Source organism: Trichechus manatus, unplaced genomic scaffold, assembly GCF_000243295.1.
Source record: "Trichechus manatus latirostris isolate Lorelei unplaced genomic scaffold, TriManLat1.0 scaffold00107, whole genome shotgun sequence".
Lineage (NCBI taxonomy): Eukaryota > Metazoa > Chordata > Mammalia > Sirenia > Trichechidae > Trichechus > Trichechus manatus.
In genome coordinates this window covers 4,120,141-4,146,240 of record NW_004444043.1, presented here as the reverse complement: position 1 = coordinate 4,146,240, position 26,100 = coordinate 4,120,141, and the positions used below count along the sequence as shown (strand labels likewise).

The 26,100-nt window shown below is 42.3% G+C and overlaps 1 protein-coding gene and 1 pseudogene across 1 annotated transcript in view; one reads left to right on the top strand and one right to left on the bottom strand.

The window, feature by feature from the left end:
• The window catches only part of PRUNE2 (prune homolog 2 with BCH domain), a 305,962-nt gene extending 280,101 nt beyond the window's left edge, over positions 1 to 25,861 (bottom strand). Inside the window, exons 1-2 of the mRNA XM_023737740.1 lie at positions 25,674 to 25,861; positions 24,505 to 24,624 (exon numbers count right to left, since the gene is read on the bottom strand). Coding sequence (XP_023593508.1) covers positions 24,505 to 24,624; positions 25,674 to 25,709 — 156 coding nt within the window. The 5' untranslated portion in view covers positions 25,710 to 25,861. The remainder of the gene's footprint in view (positions 1 to 24,504; positions 24,625 to 25,673) is intronic.
• LOC101348375 (40S ribosomal protein S24 pseudogene) lies at positions 3,088 to 4,064 on the top strand (annotated as a pseudogene).
• Positions 25,862 to 26,100: the final 239 nt, after the last annotated feature.

Here is a 26,100-nt window from a genome sequence, read left to right as displayed (position 1 = left end):
ATTTCTGTTATAGCAGCACTAGATGACTAAGACAGGGCCCTAATCCAATATGAGTGATGTCCTTACAAAAAGAGAAGAGACACAAAGAGAGACACAGAGGAAAGGTGGTCATGTGAAGACAGAGGCAGAGAATGGAGTGATACATCTAAAGCCAAGGAACGCCAAGGATCGATGGTCGTCCGCAGAAGCTAGGAACAGATTCTCCCTCAGAGGTCTCAGAAGGAATCAACATTGACAGCACACTGATTTCCAACATCTAACCTATACAACTTTGAGAAAATAAATTTCTGTTGTGGTAAACCAATTTGTGGTACAGGCAGTCCCTGGGTTATGAACGTCCAATTTATGCACAACCCGTAGTTAAGAACCAATCCCGGTAAAGCCTATCATATTAAAAGTCGAAGTACATACAATGGTTTGTAATAACAAACGGGCGCTACTTTGCGACCTGCATTAAAACATTATTATTATTATTACTGTATTATTACGTTAAAAATGTTTCAGTGTATCTGGAAGTGTTTCTTTAATCTTTTTATGCATAGAAAGGCACACTATATACTATATATTAAGACAAATATTTGACTGATGTTAGATCTAACCACACCTAATGTACAAATTCGACTTAATGACAGAGTTAGGAACGGAACTGGTTTGTAATCGGGGGACTGCCTGTGCTTTGTTACAGCAGCCGTAGAAAACTAATACAGGCCCATTGCCTGAGTTCTCCATATCTGAATATGAAGCCTCAGGAAAATCAGTGAAGCTTCAGGCCTTGGACTTTGGAACAGCAAGTCTAGATTTGAATCCTTTCTGGCATGGTGATTTTGAGCAACTTGCTACTTAAGTTCTCTGAGTCTAAATTTCCTCACAGATAGAAGTGCTCATAGAATGGCTGACAGAATTAAAATCCATAGTGTATGTGAAATACTTAGCACAGGGCCTGGCACATAGTAAACACTGGATGTTGTTGTTGTGTGCTTTGATTTGATTGTGACTCATAGCAACCCTGCAGGACAGAGTAGAACTGTCCCATAAGGTTTCCTAGGCCGTAATCTTTACAGGAGCAGATCACTAGGTCTTTTCTCCCACAGAGCAACTGGTGGGTTCAAACAAGGGCTCCTAAAGACTGGATAAATGATAGTTATTATCATTGAGGAGGAGCCCCAGTGGTGCAGCGATTAAGCGCTCTGCTGCTAACTGAAGGTCGGCAGTTTGAACCCACTAGCCGTTCCACGGGAGAAAGATGTGGCAGTCAGCTTCCATAAAAATTACAGCCTTGGAAACCCTATGGGGCAGTTCTACTCTGTCCTGTAGGGTCACTATGAGTCAGAATCAACTCGATGACAATAGGTTTTATTATCATTGAGAATGCATATGCTGTAAACAACACACACTAGGAGTGCCGCTCTCTGGACCAGGGACTTCGGTCTCCATGTTTCCCTCAACCTTCTCTTCTGCTCTCCCCGCTCACCTACTTCAGGCAGGGCTCAGATCTCTCCAGGCGACAGCATATTCAGCTGAAGGGTTCCCACAAGGCACACTTGGTTTGTAGTTCCCAAGAAAGCAGGAATTAACTGGTCCATTCTTGGGTTCGCCAAAACCTGAAGAACCCCAGATCCACCCCTGAATTAAAGACATTTATGACATAATCTACTGAGTTAATTTAATCTGCTGCCAAAAGAACAAACAGATCTGTCCTGGAAGAAGTAGAGACAGAAGGCTCCTTAGAAGCAAAGATGGCAAGACTTTGTCTCATGTACTTCGGACATGTTATCAGGAGGGATCAGTCCCTGGAAAAGGACATCATGCTTGGTAAAGCAGACGGTCAATAAAAAAGAGGAAGACCCTCAACGAGATGGACTGACACAGAGGCTGTAACAATGGGCTCAGACACAGCAACGATTCTGAGAATGGCGCAGGACCAGGCAGTGTTTCGTTCTGTTGTACATAGATAGGATTGCTGAGTCGGAACCAATTCAATAGTACTTAACAACAATAACAATTTAATCTGGAATAACCTCCTTGGATAATTTTGAACCCATACTGAAGAAACAGGAACACCGCCACAATTTATTGAGTGTCACTGACTAAGTGCTTTATGTGCATTACCTCATTTGATCCTCACAGCAACTCTCTGAGCCCTCTGAGACAGATTCTATATTATCCCCGTTTTACAGATGAGAAAACTGAGGTTCAGAGATAGGAATTATTTGCCCACTGATCACGTGCAGGGTGCTGTATGAAAAATGAATAAGAACAGATTCTTGTTCCTCAGCTTTCCACCACCAAAGATCCTTTTAATTTTTTCTTTCCTCTGTGGATTCCATGTTTTGAAAGTTATTATCTACCACTTAACTGCATTATTAGTTTAGAAGTATTAAAGTGGATCACTGCCTTGAAGGCTCTCGAGGTGCTAGAAACTCCGGCTGAGAACGGCAGGACAAACTCCAGCTCCTCCTTTTGCAACTGAGAAAATCAGAATCCCAGAAAGGGTCAACTATTTGCCAGGGTCACCCTGCCCCTACTTTAAGGGAACACACTAAAATCCAGGTCTCATTATTCCCTAGGACCATTGTTTTTTCCACTGCTAAACTCTGCCTCTGGAAAATGGCACTTGTCACAGGGTCAGTTTGGAACCAAATCCCCAGCAGGAGGAAACAAGAGTAGGAAAACAGAATCATTGAAGAGGTTTGTCAGTACTGAAAATCTTCGTGACAGCCACTGTGTATTTTCCACACCTTTTCGCTTAGTGGTTATTTACCCCAAGGGAAGGAGTGAGGAGGTCCCTATTTTTGATACCATGAAGACCAAAGGGAAAAACTAAATAATTTTTTAAGATAAAAAATTGTCAAAAGCATTTAAATACACATGAAAATCTTTCACTTATTATTATTACTGGGGTAGAGGATTTCCTTTTGGGGTATGATGGTGTGCTGGGAGGAATACCAAACTATGCCATCATTCGTTTTAATTCTGGGCTTGCTTTAAAGATGATGCAAATGGTTTGCACTAGGCTACTAACAGAGAGGTTGGTGATTCGAATCCACCCAGAGGTACTGCAGAAGAGAGGCCTGGTGATCTATTTCCATAAGATTACAGTCACTGAAAACCCTACAAAGCACAGTTCTACTCCGAAACATACAGGGTCTCCATGAGTCAGAATCAACTCGACAGCAATAGGCTTCATTTTTTGGTTTACAAGATGACATCATACTCTCCAGCTTGGTGCCATAAAGGCTGGGATAGTGGGAAAAGCTCCATGCAGTCAATGGGACATAAGCTGTCCCATTAAAATACGTGCTCCAGGTTTTTCCCTCACTGGCTACCTGAGGATCTGCCACCATCATGAATGAAACAGTAACTATCCAGACCAGGAAGTTCATGACCAACCAACTACTCCAGCGGAAACAAATGGTCATTGATGTCCTTCACCATGGGAAGGCAACAGTACCTAAGACAGAAATCTGGGAAAAACTAGCCAAAATGTACAAGACCATACCAGCTGTCATCTTTGTGTTTGGATTCAGAACCCATTTTGGTGGTGGAAAGACTACTGGCTTTGGCATGACTTACGATTCCTTGGATTATGCAAGAAAAATGAACCCAAACACAGACTTGTAAGACATGGCCTGTATGAAGAGAAAAAGACCTCAAGAAAACAGCACAAGGAGTGCAAGAACAGAATGAAGAAAGTCAGGGGGACTGCAAAGGCCAATGCTGGTGCAGGCAAAAAGAAGGAATAAAGATTCTGCAGTGACTTGATCTGTGATGATTGTGTGGATTTTTTACTAGAGGATTAATAAACTATAAAAACTAAAACAAAAAATACATGCTACATTTGAGAGTCAGATGAGACCTTGCCCCAGACAGCTAAAAGGAAAAAGGAGGGAGGAGAGGGGTAGTCACTACTTTTATTGAGCACCTACTTATTACATGACAGATAATGAGCTAGAAAAGATGAACAAATTTAACCTGACTTTACCCCTTACTACCTGTGCAAGTGTGGGCAAGTTATTCAACCTTTCCCTACCTCAGTTTCCCCATGTGCAAAATGGGGACAGTAGTACCTACCAAACAGGATGTGATGCTTAAAGTTAGGTGTCAACCTGGCTAGGCCATGATTCTCATTGGTTTGGCAGATATTATGTAATCATCCTCCATTTTGTGATCTGATGTGAGCACAAATCTGTTGAAAGGAGTGTTTCCTTGGGGGTGTGACCTGCATCCAATATATATATAAAAGTTCTGGCAAAGCTTGTACTCTCTGGCTCCTGCATCTGACTCGTCATCCTCTGACCTCTGGTTCTTGGGACGTGAGCCAGCAGCCTGCCATCTGACCTGCAGATATTCGGTTTGTCAGCCTCTGCAGCCACGTGAGTAAGAAGTCCCAGCCTGATGTATGACCCACAGATCTGGGACTTGCCAGCCTCTACAATTGCATGAGTCATTTCCTTGAAGTAAGTCTCTCTCTCTCTATATATATATATATACATATATATGCTTCACTGGTTTTAGGGTTATTGTGAAAAGTAATTCACGTTTAAGGAATTTATATAATGCCCTTACACATGGTAAGGGCTCAAGAAATATTAATTAATATTACATTTACGACTAAGCCAAGGCCCAAAGAGGTTAAGAAACATACTTCAGCTCACATGGCTGAGAAGAAGCTGTCCTTGACACTCTGATTCCATCACCCTTACTCCTTTCCTTACACCTTGAGGCTGCTTGGCTTAGTTGATGGGATGCAAGACAAAAGCAGCCATCCTGCCAGAAGCCTCTCTGTGGTCCCTTTACCAATAAAGGCCCCCAAAAAGCACTAACCTGCATATTTGTATCTACCCATTTCCCCCAAGTCCTGTGCCCTAGGGCCAAGCCACTGACTTCCGCACACAAAGCCCTGTGCCTCTCCTCTATGCCCTTGTCTGGAGCTTTCAAGATGATCATGCAGCTGTCCCCACTCACACATAGCTCTAAAATGCTCTGTGGTCACCAAACAAACCCAGGACTTTACGTAATAACTTTTAAAGGACTTTTACTCTGCACAATGACTGGAAGAGGCAAACACACAGCCTAGATACTAATTTCTCTAACAGAAATTGTGGCTAGTTTTATTAAGAGGCCAAGAATTAAAATCTCTACTTTGTGTTAATTTCTTAGGCCCTGAAACATCACTCTGATTGTCTAATAGTTCGAAAATTGGTGGGTTTGGAATCCCCAATATGCTTTTCAGGGGTCCAGACACAAAAGTAGTAGAAATCACCATCATCATCACAAAAGCAAGCACACAAATATTTTTATTATAGAACAAACACAGTTCTAAGAACTTTACGGATACTATCAAATTTAATCCTCGAAACTACCTACAGGGCTATCCTATTGCTATTCCCAAAATTATATATGAAGAAACTGAGGCACAGAAAGTTTAAAGGATTTTCCCAGGCAGTCTTATTCCATAAATGTTTCCCTGATGATCTAAAGAAACTGACTCTGCTTTCCCAAATGCCTAACTTGGGGGACAGAGATGTAGCCTGCATTCATCCCAAATGCAGCAAGGGAAACCACTCCACCTCAAGCCTCATCTAAAGGCATGTGTCCAAGAGATGATGAAATGGCTAGTGGAGATTTTCATGTGGTGCAGTGGTTAAAACGCTTGGCTGCTAACTAAAAGGTCAGTGCTTCCAATCCACCAGCCACTCTATGGGACAAAGATGTGGCAGTCTGCTTCTGTAAAGATTACAGCCTTGGAAACCCTACGTGGCAGTTCTACTCTGTCCTATAGGGTCATGACGAGTTGGAACTGACTTGACAGCAATGGGTTTTGGAAAAATATAAAAACCTTCCAAGGAATCTCATGCTTCTTAATCAAAGTTTTTATTTGAATACCTACCCACTGATATGACCATTAATAGAATGTAAATGTGGTTCTGTACAGTGACGGAGACAATTCTGGCTTCAGGGCACACAGCAGATTGCAGTATTATTCTTGATTATTAGCTGTCCTTCCTGCAGGACGATAATAACGCGTCCCTGAGCGATGCCATGTGACATGCCACATGCCCCTGTTCAGAGTATACTTCCCTGCCCCAGTGACACTGGGCTTGGCCATGTGACCTGCTTTGACTGATGAAATATGCATAGAAGTGGCTTGTTCCAGTTCTGAGTAGAAGCTTTAAGAGCCATTGCTGCTGGATTCTACCACCTCTCTTACTCTTTCTTCTGTAGAACAACTTGGTTAGCCTGGATCCCAGGTATAGAAGGCATGTGGAGCCACAGCCGACCCTCCGCAACTTGTAACATGAGCGAGATATAAATCTTTGTTGCTGAAAGCCACTGACACCGGGGATTTTGCTACTGCAGCATAAGCTAGTGGCCAGTGATTGATACAGAGCAGTGCATGGCTGGTTCCGAAAACTCTAAGAGGCCTGCTGATCATCCCCAAACAACCTGAGGTTCCACCAGCCATTCTGGGATCCCCACTGTGCTAAGAAAAACAAAATTTTGTGTTAAGGGAAAAGGAATTGGGAAAGGAAAAGAGCTGAAGGAAATGAAGTATGAACAAAGCACCCATCGGAGAAGCAGAATGACTAAGCAAAAGTCATCGACAAAGCAAGGAGGACATAAATAATAAAGGAGCACCATAAATAACAAAGCATCACATATAAACATGCACCCCTAACAATATGGAAGGTGGGGACAAGGAAACAGAAAGCAAATAGCAACCAGATGGCACAGGACTGCCCAAAATATGATATGCAATGAAGAGAAGAAAAATAAAACATTATTAAGACAAAGAGACAAAAGAAAGAAAGAAATAGACTGGAAAAGGGTAAGGAGAACCATGAACTGTTCTGTTTTAAGAGAGAAAAAAAAAATGTTTCACTCAAACATTATGTTTCCCGTAGCAAACCCTTGGGAAAGGGCCACTGGTGTGTTTTATTCCTGAGATAATTCAAACAAACCCAGGCTCCAAGCCGTGCATTTTGTAAAACACTGACTGTGCCTTCAGTTCTCCTCTCCCACTTCCTCTCTAAAGCCCATTAACATGTTTATGGTCCCCTCCTTGGCTGCCAGGCACTGTGCAGCCAAAAGTCCCCATGTTTTATAAGGGCAAAGCATAAGGAATAGTCAATGATTTTAACAGTGACACATATTAGTCAGTAGAAACATGTATTATGCTCAGGACCTGCCTTATGGGTAATTAGAACTGATGGCTGTGTCTGTGAGATGAGTCTTTTTTTCCTTCCTACTAATTCTTCTCTGACCTGAAATATAATAACTAAAGACTTGCTCCTTTGGCTTAGATTTTTGAAGCCTAGAACCCACATGGCACTGTCTCTTTAAGCATTTCCACTACAGTGTGATGGAGCGGCTGGTAGAACAGTTCCAGGAAGCAGTAACACCCCCTCTGAGGTAAACACCCCATTTTAGTTGGGAGGCACTTTCTCCCAACTGTACAACCTCCTCCATATTCTAACACACCCTTTTAAAGGGGCATGAACAGTGTCCCCTGCCTCCTAGCAAATCAACACTCCATACCCTCGCTACTCAAACAGTGATCTGGGGACCAGCAGCATCAGCATCCCTGGAGCTTGTTAGAAATGCAGAATCCCAGGCCCCATCTCAAACCTACTGAATCAGAATCTGCTTTTTAATAAGATCCCCAAATCACTCCTATGCACATTAAAGTTTAAGAAGTGCCGCTATAATGACCTCTCTTCCTGAAGTACAAGCAACCCTCAGATCATGAACAAGTCCGTTCCTAAATCTGTCTTTAAGTTGCATCTGTACATAAGTCAGAACAGTTAGGTACAGTTCGTATCTAACATCAGTCAAATGTTTGTCTTAGTATATAGTATATAGTGTACATTTCTATACATAAAAAACATTAAAGAAACATTTCCAGATACACTAAAACATCTTTAACATAATAATACAGTAATAATAATAATAATGTTTTGATGTGGTCACAAAGTAGCACCCGTTTGTTATGACGAACCATTGTATGTACCTCGAATTTTTAATATAACAGGCTTTATGGGGGTTGGTGCGTAACTATGAGCTGTATGTAAGTCGGATGTAACCCCGGGACTGCCTGTAAGTGTATTATGTCCTGAGGTGTGTTGAAAGGGGAGAATAAGCTAAGATTCTCAGGCATAGTGTACTAGAAACTTACCACTGGCATTCATTAGTTATTTACCCTTAGCCAAGTTACTCAGCCTCGCTGAGCCTCAGTTTCCCTGTCTGTAAATGGGTTGTCTCAGAGGATTGCTATGAAGGCCTAATGAAATAACATCCATAGCTTCCGAGTAAATTCTCATTGTTTAAAGATTCCATATTTGTGAATTCCCCTACTTACTAAAATTTATTTGTAACCTCAAAATCAATACTCTCTGTGCTTTCACAGTCATTCATGGACATGCTTCTTGTTACTTGCTGTCAAGTTGATTTCAATTCATGGCAACCCCAGAGAGGTAAAAATTTTGAGTCGCCCTATATGCACATTTACAGCTATGATGGTTAATTTTATGTGTCAACTAGACTGGGGGAGGGTACTCAGTTGTTTGGTCAAATGCTAGTGTAGATGCTGTTATAAAGTAATTGCATGTGATTAAATCAGCTGACCTCAAGTAAAGCGGATTACCCTCCATGATGTGGATGGGCCTTATTCAATCAGTTGGTGGCCTTAAGAGCAAAAAGAGAGCTTCCCTAGGGTGTTTTCTGCCTCCAGACTATAAATAGACATTTTGCTAGAATACTCTTCCTCTTCCCATCACCTGACCTATGGATTTTAGGGGTGAGAGCCCAAAGGAGGCTCCAGCATGTTGCTTGGCCTATGGATTCTGGACTTGCCTGCCCCATACAATCATGTGAGCCAATTTCTTGAAGTAAATTTCTAGATGGATGGATGGATGGATGGATGGATGGATGGATGGATGGATGGATGGGTGGGTGGGTGGATGGGTGGGTGGGTGGATGGATGGATGGGTGGATAATCACTGGTTGTTTCTATAAAGAACCCTGACTAAGACAACAGCTGAGGTAGAACAAGGTGATTCTTGGCCTTCTTGTTTCAGCTCTCATGCCGTACGCAAGTGTCCTTCCACAGTCTCTCTCTCTCTATATATATATATAGTGCCACGTTTTTCTTATTTTTGTTCTTTTAGTTGGTGATTCTCCTGTTCAAAATGGCCCCTAAGATAGTGTTCAAGTACTGTCTAGTGTTCCTAAGCACAAGAAGGCTGTGATGTTCCTTACAGAGAAGATGCATCTGTTAGATAAGCTTCGTTCAGGCATGAGTTATAGTGCTGTTGGCTGTGAGTTCAGTGTTAGTGAATCAACAATATATACTAAATAAGGTGTCTAAACAGAAACACACATTAAAAAAAAAAAAGGTTATGTATTTATTGGTTGACCAAAGTATTGCTCACAGGAACCTAACCCTGTATTTCCCCTAGGAGCAATGGTTCTGTATTTGTTAATTCAGTGTTCACGGCAGCTTTATAGACCATCACTACTGCAACTAATGATAATCTACTGCAGATGTTAATTCTTTTGTCGACTAAGAGCAGGTTTTGCTGAGGGGTGAGAGACAAGGCTAAGAAGCAGAATAAAGATGTTTTGAGGAAATGGGAGCAGGAAAACAGACCCTGTAAGGAATACTGGGCATGGTGAGACGCAAGCTTTATCTCAATGACACCCTATGTTCTTTGCTCCGTTCTTAAAAGCAGAAGTGTACTCAGAGAGGAATTGGATAGCTAAGAGTTGCAGCACAAAAGAACCTACTACCCCACAGCATGCTAATTATTTAGCAGATGTGCATGACTTAACAATTACATGGCTAAGTATCTCAGAGTCAATGATTTGCAGTCTCACCTCAACCCTTACAAGAATATATCATCCCTACATATATCCCTGGGCACCTATTACAGCTTCCCAACATAACATCTATAAAGGACTTACTGTACTGTACTGCTTCCATAAAGATTACAGCCTAGAAAACCCTATGGGGCAGTTCTACTCTGTCACATGGGGTCGCTATGAGTTAGAATTGACTCATCGGCACCTAACAACAAAAAAAACAGCATATTCTGTTAGCCAGTAGATTTCTCTAAGAAAATCTTGTTAAGCTTTTAAGATCACAGGTGCCCTGTAAACCTGAAATTTTCATTAATACAGAATTTCAATACCAGACTAATTAAAGTTCTGTCTTCCTAAATTTTCTTTCAATTGTGTTTGAATCATTCTGTCCACCTCCTTCACCAGTGTGAATTAATCAAGCTCCTAATAAAAACTGGAGAATGTAGACAACCTAGGACCTCTAGCCAGAGGCCAATGTGTCTGATGCATCTTCATCTTTGTACATATTGATTTCAGCAATCATGTGGCCTCCGTAATGCTATGGCTATAAGAAATGTTGGTCCACGAACATATGTGCTTCTTCTCAGCTAATCAGTTGCCATGGAGTCAATTCCAATTCATGGCAACCTCATGTGTGTCAGAGTAGAACTTTGCTCCATAAGGTTTTCAACAGCTGATTTTTTGGAAGTAGATCGCCAGACCTTTCTTTCGAGGCGCCTCTGGGTAAACTAGAACCTTCAACCTTTCGGTTAGCAGCCGAGTGCTTCACCTTTGGCACCACCCAGGGACTCCATATGTGCTTTTAAATCTGAGTCTTTTTGAAAGAATTCAGCATACACTACACCACTAAACTCAATCAAACTAAAATTAGTTCCTATTGCATCGGTGTGGGGTGCATTTAGGCTTCTGGCCAGTTAGTGAATATGATTCAGATGGAGAAGCAGAGGAGGAGGAGGTGGAGGAGAGAGAGATAAGCAAGATCGAGAGACAGAGTGAGAATTTGACGAGAAAGAGCTCATGTTATAGGCAATTAAACTTCTTCTCCCCCATAACATAGATCTCTCAGCTGAAGCCGACAAAAGCAAAATCCAGTCACCTGTGCCCCATTTACAGGTATGCCAGTGATGCCCACAGGCCCTCCAGAGACCCTGCCTCTCAGGCATCTCCTTCTCATCACAGATGACATTTAGCAGAACATAAGCAAGATCTCCAGAGCCTGTGAAGCTCAGCATGTTTCCACCAGTGACACATTTATTAATCTCACACTTCCCAACTGTACATCAGAGTCCATCACACGGAGCTCCAGAGCTCGGAGGACTTGTTTCCTTGCACTGAGGCAAACACAGCTTCAGCACAAGTGTACTTCACCTGTGGATGTTCTCCCCTCAGAAAAGTGTACTGCATTTGTACTCCACCATTTTCTTTTATGGAGATGAAGCCAAACCAACAAAACTTGCAACGAGACCCTCAAACTATCTTTTGAGAGTATGGACCAATTTTTTGTTCCCACAGATTACTACTATAGGCAAAGGCTTAGGAATTTGAAACGCAGATTCTACGCTGTAGTGTTCTGCCACTTACTGGCTGTGTGTCCTTGGGCAAAGCTGGATTTAACCTCTCTGGCCTTGTTCTTCTCAACTGTGAAATAGGTATAATAATATCTGCCCTACCCAAGGTTGGTCAAATGAGATTATACAGTAAAATCAACTATGAAGTGCTGCTATAGGGTCGCTATGAGTCAGAATCGCCTTGAAGGCAGCAGGTTTGGTTTGGTATACATAGGGTTGCCATGAATCTGAATCAACTTGACCGAAATGGGTTTGGTGTTTTTTTTGTTTGTTTTTATACTCTGTTCTGAATTATCAGACCAAGTATAACTAGCTTGACTGAATCCTTTTTAAATAATTGAGTAAGGAAGTGAAAAAGAGGAAGTGGCCTTTGTAGTCAGATTCTATCTCATGGTCTCGAATTTCAGAGCTGTAACCAGCATGGCATAGCATGTTAAGATACTCTTAATTTAGCAGCGACAGAGTTTTAGATTATTTGCTCAAATCCATGATTTACAAAATTAGCATAGCGCTCTCCCCACGATACTGTAGTCTCTCAAATGTGTCAGGAGCACAGACCTTGGTGTCTAAGAGACTTGTCTGGCTCTGTCACAATGTCTTTAAATTTGGGGGATTTCATCTAGAAATCAGTTTAGAAAGATTTATCAAGAAACTTAAGAATACAGTACAGTGGAAACTGTGAGAGGCGGAACTCAACGGGACTGCCTTGTTTTTCTGGCTCTCGAAAGTTTTCCACCTTTGACAGGGTGCAGTCTTAACCACTTTTCTCTCTCTCCTTTTAGTGGCAAATATTTGAGTTTTCCTTCTCTTGAGTTTCCGCCTTACACAGGTTCTGGCTTTCGAGGGTTTTACTGGATTTATATCTTTGTCCCAACAATTTGAAAAGCTATTTTGAAGACATGATCCTAAAAAGGGTAAAATATTTTACATACAAAAATGTTAATTATAGTACTATTAACGATGGCCAAAAAGGGGGAAGCAAACAAAATATTTAACCCTAGTAGGTCTTCTTTATTAAATAGCACGCTATTATCTAAAATGTTGATTCTGAATACTGTGCAGTAACATTTTAAAAATTTAATAAATAATGTTCAGCAAAATAAAAGTCAGGATATCAAAATATATGCATACTCTATTTACATTTTTTTTAATCCCATGCACACAGGGAAGACAGACTGAGAAAACTACTTGCCACAATATTAGCAGTAGTTATGCTTCAATGAAAGTGAGTAGTTTTTATTTTTAATTTCCATTTTTTTCTAATGTCAGTGGGTAATTTTTCAACTTTCCTCAATTTTTCAAATTTGCTTTAGTGTTTATTATTTTATGAATAAACAAAGCCTGAAATATAATATTAGCAGGTTGAAATAGAAAAGATTAAAAATCTTCTATTTCAATGTTAATGAACTAGGATTTCATAATAGTTTTAAATTTAAAGGTCTGTGATTCTATAATACTTAAAACAACGAACAATTATGCTGCAAAAATCAGTAATAAAAGGCTATGGCTATACAGTGCTGTGTTTAAAAATGTGGAACCCTGATACTTGTTGTCTACACCACGCCCTGAAAGGATGGGTCAGGAAGTACCCAGTGCAGCAGAGTGATAAGGGTGGCTAAGTCTAAATCTTCCTCTATAAATCTTTGTTGGAGCAAAAGTCCTACAAAGGGCCAGCAGTAACGTGTGGTTCAGTGTTTGCCAGATTCATCAAAGCATCATACAAAATATAATAAATGTTATCATATGAAACCCTTTGTGCATGAATTGGCTTTTATTGAGACGTTGCCTTTGTCAGAAGGCTGTTTGGACATGAAATAATTCCACAGAAATGAGAATTACCCTTTTTCTCCATAAAGCTCAGAGTAGCTTAATGGAGGGCTAATAAATTTTTCAAAGGTTTTAAAAGCCAGTTCTGGGGTGGCATTTTGATCTGCATCCGCCACAGTGAGTTTATGTCTGGTCTCTCCTGAAGACCGCAGCCAAGAGGGAGGGCACTTGCGGCCACAGTACAGGAGTGTCAGCCAAGTGGCTCGTACTCCGATCACTTACAGAGGCACAGAAATTGTGATGGGTCATGCACAGCTTTATTTTAGGGTCTTACAAAGCAAATTCACAATTAAGTCATGAAGAAATATCTAGCTAGAAAATAAAATGTCTCATTCTTATCCATCTTTGTCTATGACCTGCATATATTTCTGAAGATTATGCTTTCAATTTGCCCATAATCCAAAAAAGAAAAAGAAAAAAAAAAAGTTCTCCCAATCATCTCAGTACACACACAAAAGATAAAGCAAAACCTGAATTAAAGTCTGGGCTTGCACAAGGATCATTCGGAATACGACCCACCTTTCCATGCAGGAATCCCACACTCCAAAAGGAAGTGGCCCTAGATATCTGTTTATACCATAGCCCCCAGGGGTGGGAGGATCCTGTCCCATATTTTAGCCAGGAGATGCAGCACACAGACTAAACCAGGCTGCTAAAGGCCAGAGGGAAGATGGGAGTTAAAGAGTCAGAGAATGTGGAGCAGAGAGTAATTTGCCCCTTTCCTCCCTGAAGAAGGGTCCAGGGACTGTGCCTTCCCCAGGGAATCACCAGGCACGTGTCCTCTCAGACATACTCAAGGCGGAGAAGCAGCTGATCTTCCACCTGCCATGACATTTCTCTGTCTTCTCAGAGTCAGGCGCTGGTCTGGCCAGCACCACCGTCCAATTGCTACAGAAAATGTGTACAGAGAGTGCAGAGAGGAGCAAAAGGCTTCTAATGCTCTTCTTTTCCATTTTGGAGAACAAGAGGCAAGCACACACATTTCCCTTTTTGGAACCCTTTAATTAATTTATAAGAGATAATTTTTCACAGCAAAAAAATTGGACCTTATGGAATTGATACCAGTTTTACCAGTTACTGTTGATTCCAACTCATGGGGACCCCAGGTGTGTCAGTAAAACTGTGTCCCATAGGGTTTTTAGTGATGATTTTTTGGAAGCAGATTGCCTGGCCTTTCTCTCAAGGCACCTCTGGGTGGACTTGAACCTCCAACCTTTCAGTTAACAGCCAAGCATGTTAATAGTTTGCACCACCAAGGGCCTCCATTGAACTGATGGGCTTTCTTTAAATAAATAACATTCATTCTAAAAGTCCTGTTTCTTCAACTGAGGGTGAGAAAAGGCTCCTATGGGTGGGAGCTTTTCCATAAATACCTTCCAAATAATTGCAAGTCCTTCAGCAGTCTCCCCCACCTCTCAGGCTTTTCTCAGAAATCTTATTTTACATGCCTAGGGGTCATGCTTAGGCTTTTCTGTGGAGTCCAGAACCAGATTTAGGTCTCGACTCAGGATGGGAGTGGGAAGGGGGGTTGCTCACATCTTTTACTTGCCACAGGCCTATTTATGCCTCCCCTCATCAGGCTCACTGTTTGAGAGCCATATTCCTCCATCCTGACTCATGATCGCTTGTTATAAACCATGACATTTCCCATACCTGGCTTCACTCAAGAACAAGGTCTTCTATACAAGTGACTTTTCCAGACAACTGAAGCTTACTCTTCATGAGCCTATTTCTTTTTCAGTTTTTTCTGTTTTAATGACCTGAACTGAAAATTCTTCCGAAATGATTATGCACACCCTCCCCCCTTTCTTCCTAGACGGGACACTAAGCTTAAGTGACCTTTTTTTTTTTTTCCTTTATTCAGGGTCATTACTGTGAACATCAGTTATATACTTCACATCACTGATGTTATGTTCCCCTGAGCCTGTGCAGGTATTTAGGACCAATCGCTGGAAAAGAACATTCTGTCTGGTAAAGTGGAGGGTCAGCAAAAATGAAGGAAACCTCAGTGAGATGGATTGAACCGACAGCCCAACAATGGACTCAAAGACATCAACAATCACGAAGATGGCGGAGGACTGGAAACGTTTAGCTCTGTCAGGCATAAGGTCTCCATGACTCAGAGCCAACTCAACTGCAACTAACAACAGGCCTACACCCATGGGCCTGGGTCTGTTTCTTTTAGGTTCTGTTTGATTTTGGTTTTGTTTGTACAATTCCTCCTTTGTAAGTTTCCAGTTATTACAGCCTCTAGCAACCACCTCTCTTTCCATCCAAACTTGTGAATATTGTGTCAAAGCAAATATTTAATAAGGATGATGATGAGAACTAACACTCATGCATCTTTGCTGTGTTCCTGGCATTCTTCTGAGGGATTTACAGGTATTATCTCACAAATAGGCTCAGAGATAGAGTTTAGAGGATTTTCCTGTGAGAAAAGAATGAATTTTAATGATATTTTTATAGTTAATTTTAACTGCGCGAAGGAAAGGCGGCTTTGCCTAATCCTCCATTTTAAGGTGAACTTTGGGTTGGTTGATGTTGCCAGATAAGTGAACTCCAGACATCTGAACTGTTACACTTAAAACTCATTCCATCCTGAATTTTGGAAGGATTTTTGTCTATGCCCCACCACTTCTCAAACTTGTTTCCTCTCTGAATTCTTCTATTTCTCTTCCTATTCCACCCCACCTTCCTTCTTTTCTTTCTCCTATTTTTCCTTCATCCTACACATGCCTTGAACATTACCAGCAGAATTCTGAGGCACAGAAGCCAGAAGACTCAAGAGCAAAAGCAGGCTCAGTACGCACTGAGAGCTGCATTCTAATCCCAGCTTTTCTCCTCACAATCAACTAATCAGTCAGTCAATCAACCCATCAGAGTAATCCTTCAGGTCTCCAACAACAGTCAATAATGAAGAAATCTGCAAAACCAAAGATTGAGCCAACAATCTTGACAAGAAAACAATCTACCAACTATCTTGGTAAATAAGGGACAACTTGAAACTCTTTCAAAAATGTATTGTCATTATTAAAAATTCACTTAACACCCACACTATTCTTTTTTCAGTCTTTTATTTTTTCTTCCAAATAGACATACAGTAAGAAATGTCTCATGACTTATTCGACCAAATCATAAACAGCCTAGGACTGTCTTTCTCTCATAGCAGGTATTCAATAATATTGGTTGATTGCTTGGTTGTCCAAGAGTTTTTAATATAAAACAGTTGACAAAGAGAAATGAACCCCTCTTGGGTCGAAGAGAACAATATATATACGCAAACTCATGATCTATGTAGTCACTTAACTTTCCTATAAACCTGTCATGTTCTTTCCTTTTAACTCAAAGAGAGCTAAATGTTCCAGGAGATCGTGTGGGAAGAGGTACTTGTGCTACTGAGGAAGAGAGCCCTGAATTGGAGTCAGGTAATCTGGGGGCAAATACCGACTCTGCTCATTAGTGGCTGTGTAATCTTGGAGTTGATGGGTGGTGCAAACAGTCAACACGCTCCTTGTTAACCAAAGCTTGGATGTTCAAGAACACCTAGAGACATCTCGGAAGAAAGGCATGGTAATGTACTTCGGAAAAAACAGCCATTGAAAACTCTATGGAGCACAGTGCTACTCTGACACACATAAGGTCACCCTGAGTCAGAAGAGACCTGAAAGTAACTTATTTTAACTTTGGCAAACTCCTTACCTCACCTCACCGAGCCTCCGTTTCCTCAACTACAGAATGAGAATAACAACACCTACTTCACAAGACTGTTGAGGGCAGGAAGTGGTTTTCAATGAAAAGATGCATCTCTTAGAACTTACATATATATTCAATAAATTTGAGTTGGACTACAGGGAGCTAAGAATTGTCCCTGTCTCTGAAGTGTAAATAGGGCTTCCTGGCTCTCTTGTTCCCTAGCTGTCCTTTCATGCTTTTGTTATTGTGGGTGGAGATCAGATTCTCATCTCAGTACATGCACACCTGCAACAGTCCTATGAGGTGAGTGCCATTATTATTCTCATTTTACAGATGATGGAACTGATTCACAGTGACACCAAATAACTAAGGTTGCATGAAAAGTAAGTAAGTGGCAGAGTCAGGATGTTAAATCAGGCTTCTGGATGCAGAGCCCACACTCTTGGTCTCCACACTATCTTGCATTTAGGGGACAAAAAAATCCAAAACTCATCCTCTAGGAAATCTTCTAGCATCCAATTTAGGATAGGTGACCCCTACCTCTGGCTGCCTCATGGTTTCCAGGTTCTGGAAATAAAAATGTGTGGTCCGTGCTGTTCCCAGGGAGGTCACCAATCATTAAGGATGAGAAAACAGATAAGATTTTGATTGTGATCATGTCAAATTTCACCTTCTTGTTTAAGCCCCTGGAGCCCTAGTGGCATATTGGTTAAAGAGCTCAGCTGCTAACCAAAAGACTGGCAGTTCGAATCCACCAGCTGCTTCTTGGAAACCCTATGGAGCAGTTCTACTCTGTCCTATAGGGTAGCTGTGAGTCAGAATTGACTTGACAGCACAGGTTTGGTTTGGTTTAATATGTGCTTTGTGCAAGACTCTTGCACTATTTCATTCATTCTAGAAACACTCACGGAGCATCAGGCACCCTGGGGATACATGATGAGCAAAATCATAGAGACCCTACTCCCCACTCTCCTCATACTGGCCTTAATCAAACAAACATGCCCAATAAAGATGTAGTTACAAGCTAAATGACCTAAAAATATTTAACAAAAGAACCTTAGACTGATCGAGTGGGATCATTCAGCAGACACTTTCCTGAAGAAGTATGGCCTTATATGAAGAAGGAGGAGTTATTTAAGCCAAGAGGAGAAGTCAGAAGAGGCTGAAAAGCAGACTGGACTAAATCTCAGGGTCATGCTGAGAGTGCTGTCCATTCATCCAAGAACAACAGAAAATGATTATGAAGTTTCGAGAATGGGATGGGCAAGTTGCTATGATTAGATATTTTCATAACGATCTTTTTGGCAGCAGTGTGAAGGGTGGTCTGCAGGCCATTGCAGTTATCCAGGTGGCTTAGTAATGCCTGGGATATAGTGGGTGGGGAGGTGATGAAGGAGCAGAAAGTTTCCAGGTGGAGGAAGTAGATGAAGAATGATGATGCCATTCACAGAGATAGGAACTGCAGAAGAAGATAGACTTGAGGGTGAGGGGATACAGTCAGCCACTGTTCCAGGTTCTGTCCTAAGGGCTCTAGGTACATTGTTTTCGCTTTACAATAATCCTTTAAAGTAGGTATTATTTATGCCATTTTTCAGATTAACAATCCATGCCTGTGTTATTAGCTTAGTTCTTCTAACCCAGACTTTGTGGGTCTGATTTTCAGGGCAATCTAGAACCCAATTAGCCTTACAAGTGCTCTTTTTTTTCCATTGAAGTGCTCTTAAAAAAAAAAAAAGAATACCTTTCCCTGAAAACCAAAGCCACAGGCTTAGAAGAAAATAGATTTGGGACACTGCCAGCAGTTTTGAGTAGGCTACTCTCTGACCTCTGACAGGGCAGCCATGTATGATTGTTCAGGTTATATACTGCACAAACCCAAGGGGTGCCACTCATATCAAAGTCCCTGTGAATGATGCCTCTTGAATATGTCAGCCCTGCCTCTCCCCAGTTGCCTTTCAAAGAAGATTCCAAACTCTATGACTTTACCCGAAATCCCAGAGTTCAAGAAGAATCATACCACAGCCTCCACCAGCCTGAGCCCAGAACAACTAGACAGTGCCTGGCTACCACCACCGACCTCTCTGACAGAGATCATAATAAACTCTCAAGGTAGCAGAAGAAAAATGCAGAATAAAATTTAAATTCACAAAAAAAAGACCAGACTTACTGGTCTGACAGAGACTGGAGGAACTCCCAGAACTATGACCCCCAGACACCCTTCTAACTCAGAACTGAAGTCACTCCCAAAGCTCACCCTTCAGCCAAAGATTAGACAGGTCTATAAAATAAACAAGAACACGCGTGAGGAAGGTGCTTCTTAGTTCAGTCAGGTATATAAGACCATATGGGCAACATCCACCCAAAAGCAATGATGAGAAGGCAGGAAGGGACAGGAAAACTGGACAAATGGAAACAGGGAACCCAGGGTGGAGACAGAGAGAGTGTTGACATATTGTGGGGATGACAACCAGTGTCACAAAACAATTTGTGTATAAATTATTGAACGAGAAACTAATTTGCTCTGTAAACTTTCACCTAAAGCACAATAAAAAAAAAAAATTAGAAGAATCAAAGACCAAGGCTACATCACGCACTTTACGTCTCTGATTCCCTAACGTTCTTTCCTCTTCTGTTGCCCTCATACAGACCCAGGTATTCCCTCCTCATCCTTTTCTCTGTTCAGCTAGCACTCCAGAGAGGGGTGATCTAAGGGAAGAGTGATACCTTTGTCACTAACCCACCACTGCTTACAAGAGCTCCCCTGACTGGCACAACCAACCCAAAACATAGTTAATATCTATCAAGAAAATTACTATATACAAACAGACAGATTATAACAAAACTGTCACTTTTTTTTTTTTTTAGAAATATTACCTTTATTGAATTCTAGAGCAGCTAATCTACCATTACCCTCCCCTGTTGAACAATGAAAATAAGAATGAAAGAAAATATATGAAGATTAAAGGAAGGGTCTACACCACTGTTGAAAATGTTGTAACAACTTTCACTGTACTGGTGAGGCAGTTACAACACTCTAAAGTATACAGTAATGATTCATTCTTGTTCAAAACAACGAGAAGTGATTGCATATGAGACTCTGAAATAAGTTTATTCACACTGATTGTGCCCTCTACTTTAGTAAGGTTCTGGCCTACACAGCCCTGTTCCCACCCTCTAAGCTCAACTTTGAAACATAGCAATTAACCCTAGAGAGGAGAGAGCAGGCTGGAATTGGGTGGCATGAACCACAATTCTGTAAAACCTAACAGGTTTTACTCAGTTACGCTGTACTATAAGAAAGAAGTTCCTTCTTTCCTTTTCTAGGGGCTGCTCCTTTGTCTTCTTTCAGCTAAACTCTTTCTATAGATTTATCACAGATGAGAAAAAGATTATTTTTTTGGATAGCAAACAAGCATTTGTGCTATCAACCAAAAAATGTAGACATGGAGGAGGACTTTTGCCTCATAATAGAATCCCTGCAGTGCAGACCAGATCAGTCGTAAAGCAAGGAGAGAACCTTCTGCAAAGCCACGGACAAGCAGCAGCTGGACCAGGGTCACTGAGGACACTTACAGGCTTATAAAGGGAAATGACCTTAACAGAAGACTACGTATGATAATGGAAACAATGTATTTCTCCACTGATATACAATACTGTGCGATGACTGAAAAAGATGGATTTTGGAGTAACAGCACACTTTCTGACATTAGCATTTCCAGATCATCTCTTCCCATCGTCTTCCTTGCTCCACCCCCAGGCTCTTCAACCACACGTGGTGTATCCAGATCACTACAATGGACTGATAATGTAAAAAGACAAGGAGACAGTGTCACAAGCCATGATGGGAGCCACCTACGTGTAAAAACTGTCACCTTTTTAACCTAGTTGACATAAAATATTTCCCAAATCACTGGCTAAAGGGTACCTGGCTCACCTGATCACATGTCCTGCAAGACTCAGGGTGCTGTCTGAATGCCAGGAATTAATTCTTCCCTTTGAGGCAGGTCCATCCACTCTGAGATCTGTTTACTCTGAAAAAGTGTGGTTCTTCTCCGAAGACCCTGGGACTGGGCCAACCCAGCTCTCAGACAGAAGTCTCAGGCAGTTAGAAATGGAGCTGACTCAACATCTAAAGCCATCAAGGGCTCATTTCTCATCAGCCCCTAAGGGGGTGGCAGGGCACCACCTTCACTGAAGTGCTTTGGATTCCTGAGTTTCCTGCTAATCATGCTCTTGGAAGGGACACAAGTCTCAAGCGCGCCTGCGCTTGCTTGCAGTGCGAAGGGAGCTGGTCCCGTGGTCTCTGATTGGAATGAGCTCAGCTTCTCAAAGGAGACCACTGGCCAGTTTCTCCATCATCACTGGTCCTTATCTCAGCAGCCCTTTCAAAGATACAAAGCATTCACTAAAGATGCTTCTTCATCGTCACACACACACATCCCTCTTCCTATATAGGAAATCAGGAAGGATATCTTCCTCGAATTTCCAATCAAGATGATATTCTGCAGACATGCTGCAGTGTTTTTCTTTCTTTCTTTTTTGAAAGCCCATCCCCTGCATCAATCCTAATGTGGTTGTTCGGAGTTTTGAATATGCTTTCTTGTCCCAATGCCACATACCACAGACACTTAAGTCACCCAGAATTTCTCTTCTACAGAAGTCCATGTATTGACTAATACCCACTGCAGAAAGGAGCCCTTCATCCGCAGCTGTCACTGCTCAGGTGGCAGATGCATCCCATAGAGGGCAGGGCTGACCACTCTCCCACCCTCTCTTGGAAAACAGCATTCCTGGGACATTGGTGTGCACTACATCCTTCCAGGCAGCAGCTGACAGTCCGCCCCAGGCTAGCTCATGACCTACATCTCAGGGCATGTGGGCTGCAGTGACCCCCAACCCTTAGCAGCTGCTTGAACTGCATCAGCTGGTGGTGTCTGGGCAGCGTGGATGACTCAGCGGCCAGTCTACCCAGTGCAAGAACCCTGACTTCCTGCAGCCAGAGCTCCAGAGCTCTCTATCAGTCCCAGATGATTCCTCATTTACTTCATTTTTTCCCCCAAAGTTCATGCGACCTTGGACCATTTACCACCATGCAGCCTTCCTTGCCCTGAATACTTTTCTTTATTGACCCATTATGAAGTTGGAGGACATTTCCCAAATCACAACCCAGGGTATCAGCTTCTCTGGCCACAGGAAATGGTGTAACTGAGAATGAACAGTGTGGCTAAAATTTCAGGACTGACGTGGAACCATAGGATTTGATCTCTGTTCCTATTCCAGCTCTGAATGAGCAGGTGGAGGAAAAGCCAGGTGGGCACCAGGAGAAGAAGAAGAAAACGTGTTTTGACTTTCATTTCTAGTTGTAGTAGTGAGTATCCAGATCAGAAACATAACCAGGTTCTCACGTCAGAGGGAGGGACAAGGGGTGGGAGATGGGTAGTGAGTATCACCCTTTGACTACCACCTCTGCTAGCTGAAGATCTTGCTCACATATTGCTTACCCTACTGCCATGTCTCTACTGTTTTTAACAACCACTGTGCCTATTCTGTATTGGTCATTCTGTGTTTGTCAATAGGGTGACATTTTTGAAGACTGCTTGAGAGGGGTGGTCACTTCCCCTGCTGCCCTCTGCCTTCAGCTAAGGTTTGTTCACAACCACCCAAGCCTGCCCTAACCAGGCAGAAGGCAGGCCTCGTCTAGAAGCATTTGAGCCCAGGCGGGGTGGCCCTCTGAGGGCACACTTGAGGGTTGGTTTTGCCATTTCTGATAAACAAATACCATAAATTCTCGGTAATGAGGGGTGTGTATTGGAAGGGAGGTTTAGGGAAAAGGGAGATAAGATGAGATTATGTCAGTGAATCTGCCTCAGTTTAAGGACTAAAAGGGCCAGATTGGGATGAAAAACAGAATTGAGAGAGTGTTTGTCCAACTTCAACAGAAATAAGCTCCAAACTATTTGACAAGAATCCAAAAACACCCTTTCCTCTCCAAAGATTTCTGCTCAACTCAAGGGTCTGGCCTAGAATGGGGAAGCTCCTCCTCTCCAGCCGATGACAAATGAATAAAAAGGATCCCAATCAGGGGAAAAAACACCCATAATTTCTCCAAAATTCTGACGTTTAGAGATTTGATCTATGGCTAATAGCAATTCTATCTTGCAATTTAAAATTCCTTTTGTTTACTGGAAAGTGATCAGCTGGTAGCCGAAAGGTGGGCGGTTGGAACCCACCAGCCACTCCATGGGACACAGATGTGGCAGTCAGCTTCCGTAAAAATTACAGCCTTGGAAACCCTATGGGGCAGTTCTACTCTGTCCTATAGGGTTGCTATGAGTCGGAATGATGATGAGGTTACATTAGTATTTGGAAGGGACGTTGACTATTTCATACCATTAGAAAGACATATAAAATGCCTACAGAATATCAAAACAAGAAGTCACGTAGGTAGACAAAAACTGGCAATTAGGCTTTTTTTGGATAAATAGACATAAAATCTGTATTTAACTTCCAACGGATAACAGCTTCCACATAAGTCCTAAATTCTGTCTAATTCTGGTCTAATACGGTTTAAGTGAAAACCAGCATGATAAATTATTCTTTTTAAAGTGTTTTCCCAAGGACTGACCTAATTAAAAAAAATCCTACCATTTTATTATGAATAAACTTCCCATAAATGAATGACATAATTATTGACTTGACTTTTCCTCCAAAGTGCAAAGCAAAAGGTTACCTACTACATTTGAATGTTGCATACTAAGTAAAAATTTTGTTACCTAGAAAATGTCATTCATCAGGAGACATGTGACCCTAAAACCAACCAAAACACTTTTTGCTGTGGCTGAATATGAAGGCTAATCGCGATCTCTAACAAGAAACCAATTCCAAGAAAAAATCAAATTAGCAGTCATTGTTCCTCTGGCTAAACCAGGAAATTGGGAACAGTATTTCAAACAACTGCTTCTGTTTCCTATTTTTCGTTTCTTTTTTAAATGCTGTTGAGTAATTGCTCATCTAATGAAGGGACACGGGAAATAAACTTACACATTACTTTAAACTGATTACTCTGGAATAGGGAATTTTTCCATTCCAGCAATCGCTCTTTAGAAAGGAGACAAATCTCTTGATCACATCAGATCCCACAATCTAAATGTTTATTGTTACAATATCACCTAAACGGTATGGGAGTGAAAGCTGAAGTGCAGTCCAAAACTGCATTTATCATTGATCGCCGTTCACTTTCATCCACAAGAAAGAAACAAAACACAATGTTGCCAAACATGACTTTCATTTTTGGCCATTTTCACCCCATTAATGGGTAAAGACCAAAGAGCATACTTATGCTTTCAGGAATGCAAATGAGTTTCCTGCAGTCAATGTTTTCCTTCATGTGCTCACGTGAAAATAAGAAGGGGTCAGCAGTAAACACAAAGATGATCACAAACTTTCTCATTTCTGAAATCCCCACAAATGCTCAACTCTCTGGCAGGCTTAAGATAGAAAACAAAAAACTTATATTGGCATAGTCAACTTTCAGGTTCTTTTTTAAGATACTTACAGTTAGATCATTGTAAGGATCACACCTCCGCCTGCACTCTGAACTGTGGCGTGGGCACTTTTCTCTCTCCCTTCCTGTACTTCTTTGTTGTTCGAGGGTAAATGAGTTACAGTAATAACCCTGCAAACATCCTGCCATGTGAGTAAGACATCACCTTAATGCAGACTTTTATATTTTGGTTTCTATGAAGGTTTAAAGGTTAAAGGCATCATAAATTATGCATTTCCTCCTATGCTGGGCCCATAAAAGATGCTTTCATTGTTCATTAAAGATATTGCTTCTAAATGGGCAGGGGCTATTTTTTTTTTTTTAAGTGCCGAAACAGAAACATTTCCAGTATGTTTATGTTCCATTGGCTATGCTGGAGAGCCAAAACAGTTTGAAATTTGGAAACTGCTAGAGTCTGTTGTTCCAGAATGTGTAGCAACTGTCAACATACACAGTTAAATTATGGTTCACTATTTGGATGGCAATACAGTAGAATACACTTGGCCAACATGCTGATCTCCTCCCAGGAGGGCAATTGTCTGGCAAACCCTGTATCACCAGCAACAGTTGGAGCTTTCCCCTCTGCCACTGCCCCAATTTACAGATCTGAATGGGGCAAGAGATTGGAGAGACCACCATAGACATTAGAGCATCCCTAACTCCTGCAGCTGAGCAAGTTCCATGGGGCTGGGGGGAGATTCTTGGATCAACTGCAGGAGGGCACATGTCCTTCCTAGTCCACACCCTGACTTCCTCATTTACGTTTTGCCACCTACAGCTCAAGTACAGTCCTAAGGGATTCTTTTTCTCCTTGCACATACTGCATCTGCAGAAGGCTAGGATCTTCTCCTCCAGGAAAACCACACCCATTCATCCCCTAGACTTGAGGAGCAAACTGTAGATCTGGCTGTATTGCCTCTCGCCAGCCTCCGGCCATGGGGACCAAAGAGCCTCAACCCTGCACCTGGTCTAGCTGTGATGGAAGACTCTGGACACAGACTGCCTGCTGTAAGGACCAGAGGTTCAGATATTCTTGCCAAGGTACAGCCTGTACAGCTTGGCAACTAAGTGATAAAGTTATTCCTTCCTTTTCTGCTGCAAAGCCCTTTCCTCTCCATCAACACGCACCCACGCGCGCGCGTACACGCACATACACTTAGAGCCTTCCTCTTTCAACTTACCAGTTTGGACTTAGCACGTTGTAAAAATTCTTCCATGTCGCTGGAAGAGGTTGGAGCCAGGGGTACCCGGAGGGGCGCAGGGGGAGCTCTCCGCCCGGGGTAGAGATGCGAGGTCGCGGGAAAGTGGCCCGCCTAGCGAAGCGGAGACACCGGCTGCTCCCTCCCGCCGCTCGGAGGCGGCTGAGGCTGTGGCTGCGCCCTCGGTGGTCTTGGCCCAGGGCTCCCCCGCCCTCCCCCCGCACGGCGCCCTACCGCCCTCTTGGGCGCCTGACTCTGCCCTAATAAGGAAAGTGGGTGTGCCTCCCGGGAGCCCCTGGGCGCGCCCCACACGCTTGCAGGCACGCGCCTCCAGGACCCGGGCGCGGGGGCCGGCGCGGAGGGGCGGGGGTGTTGGGCGATGGCGAGGGGTTCCTCGGCCAATCGCAGG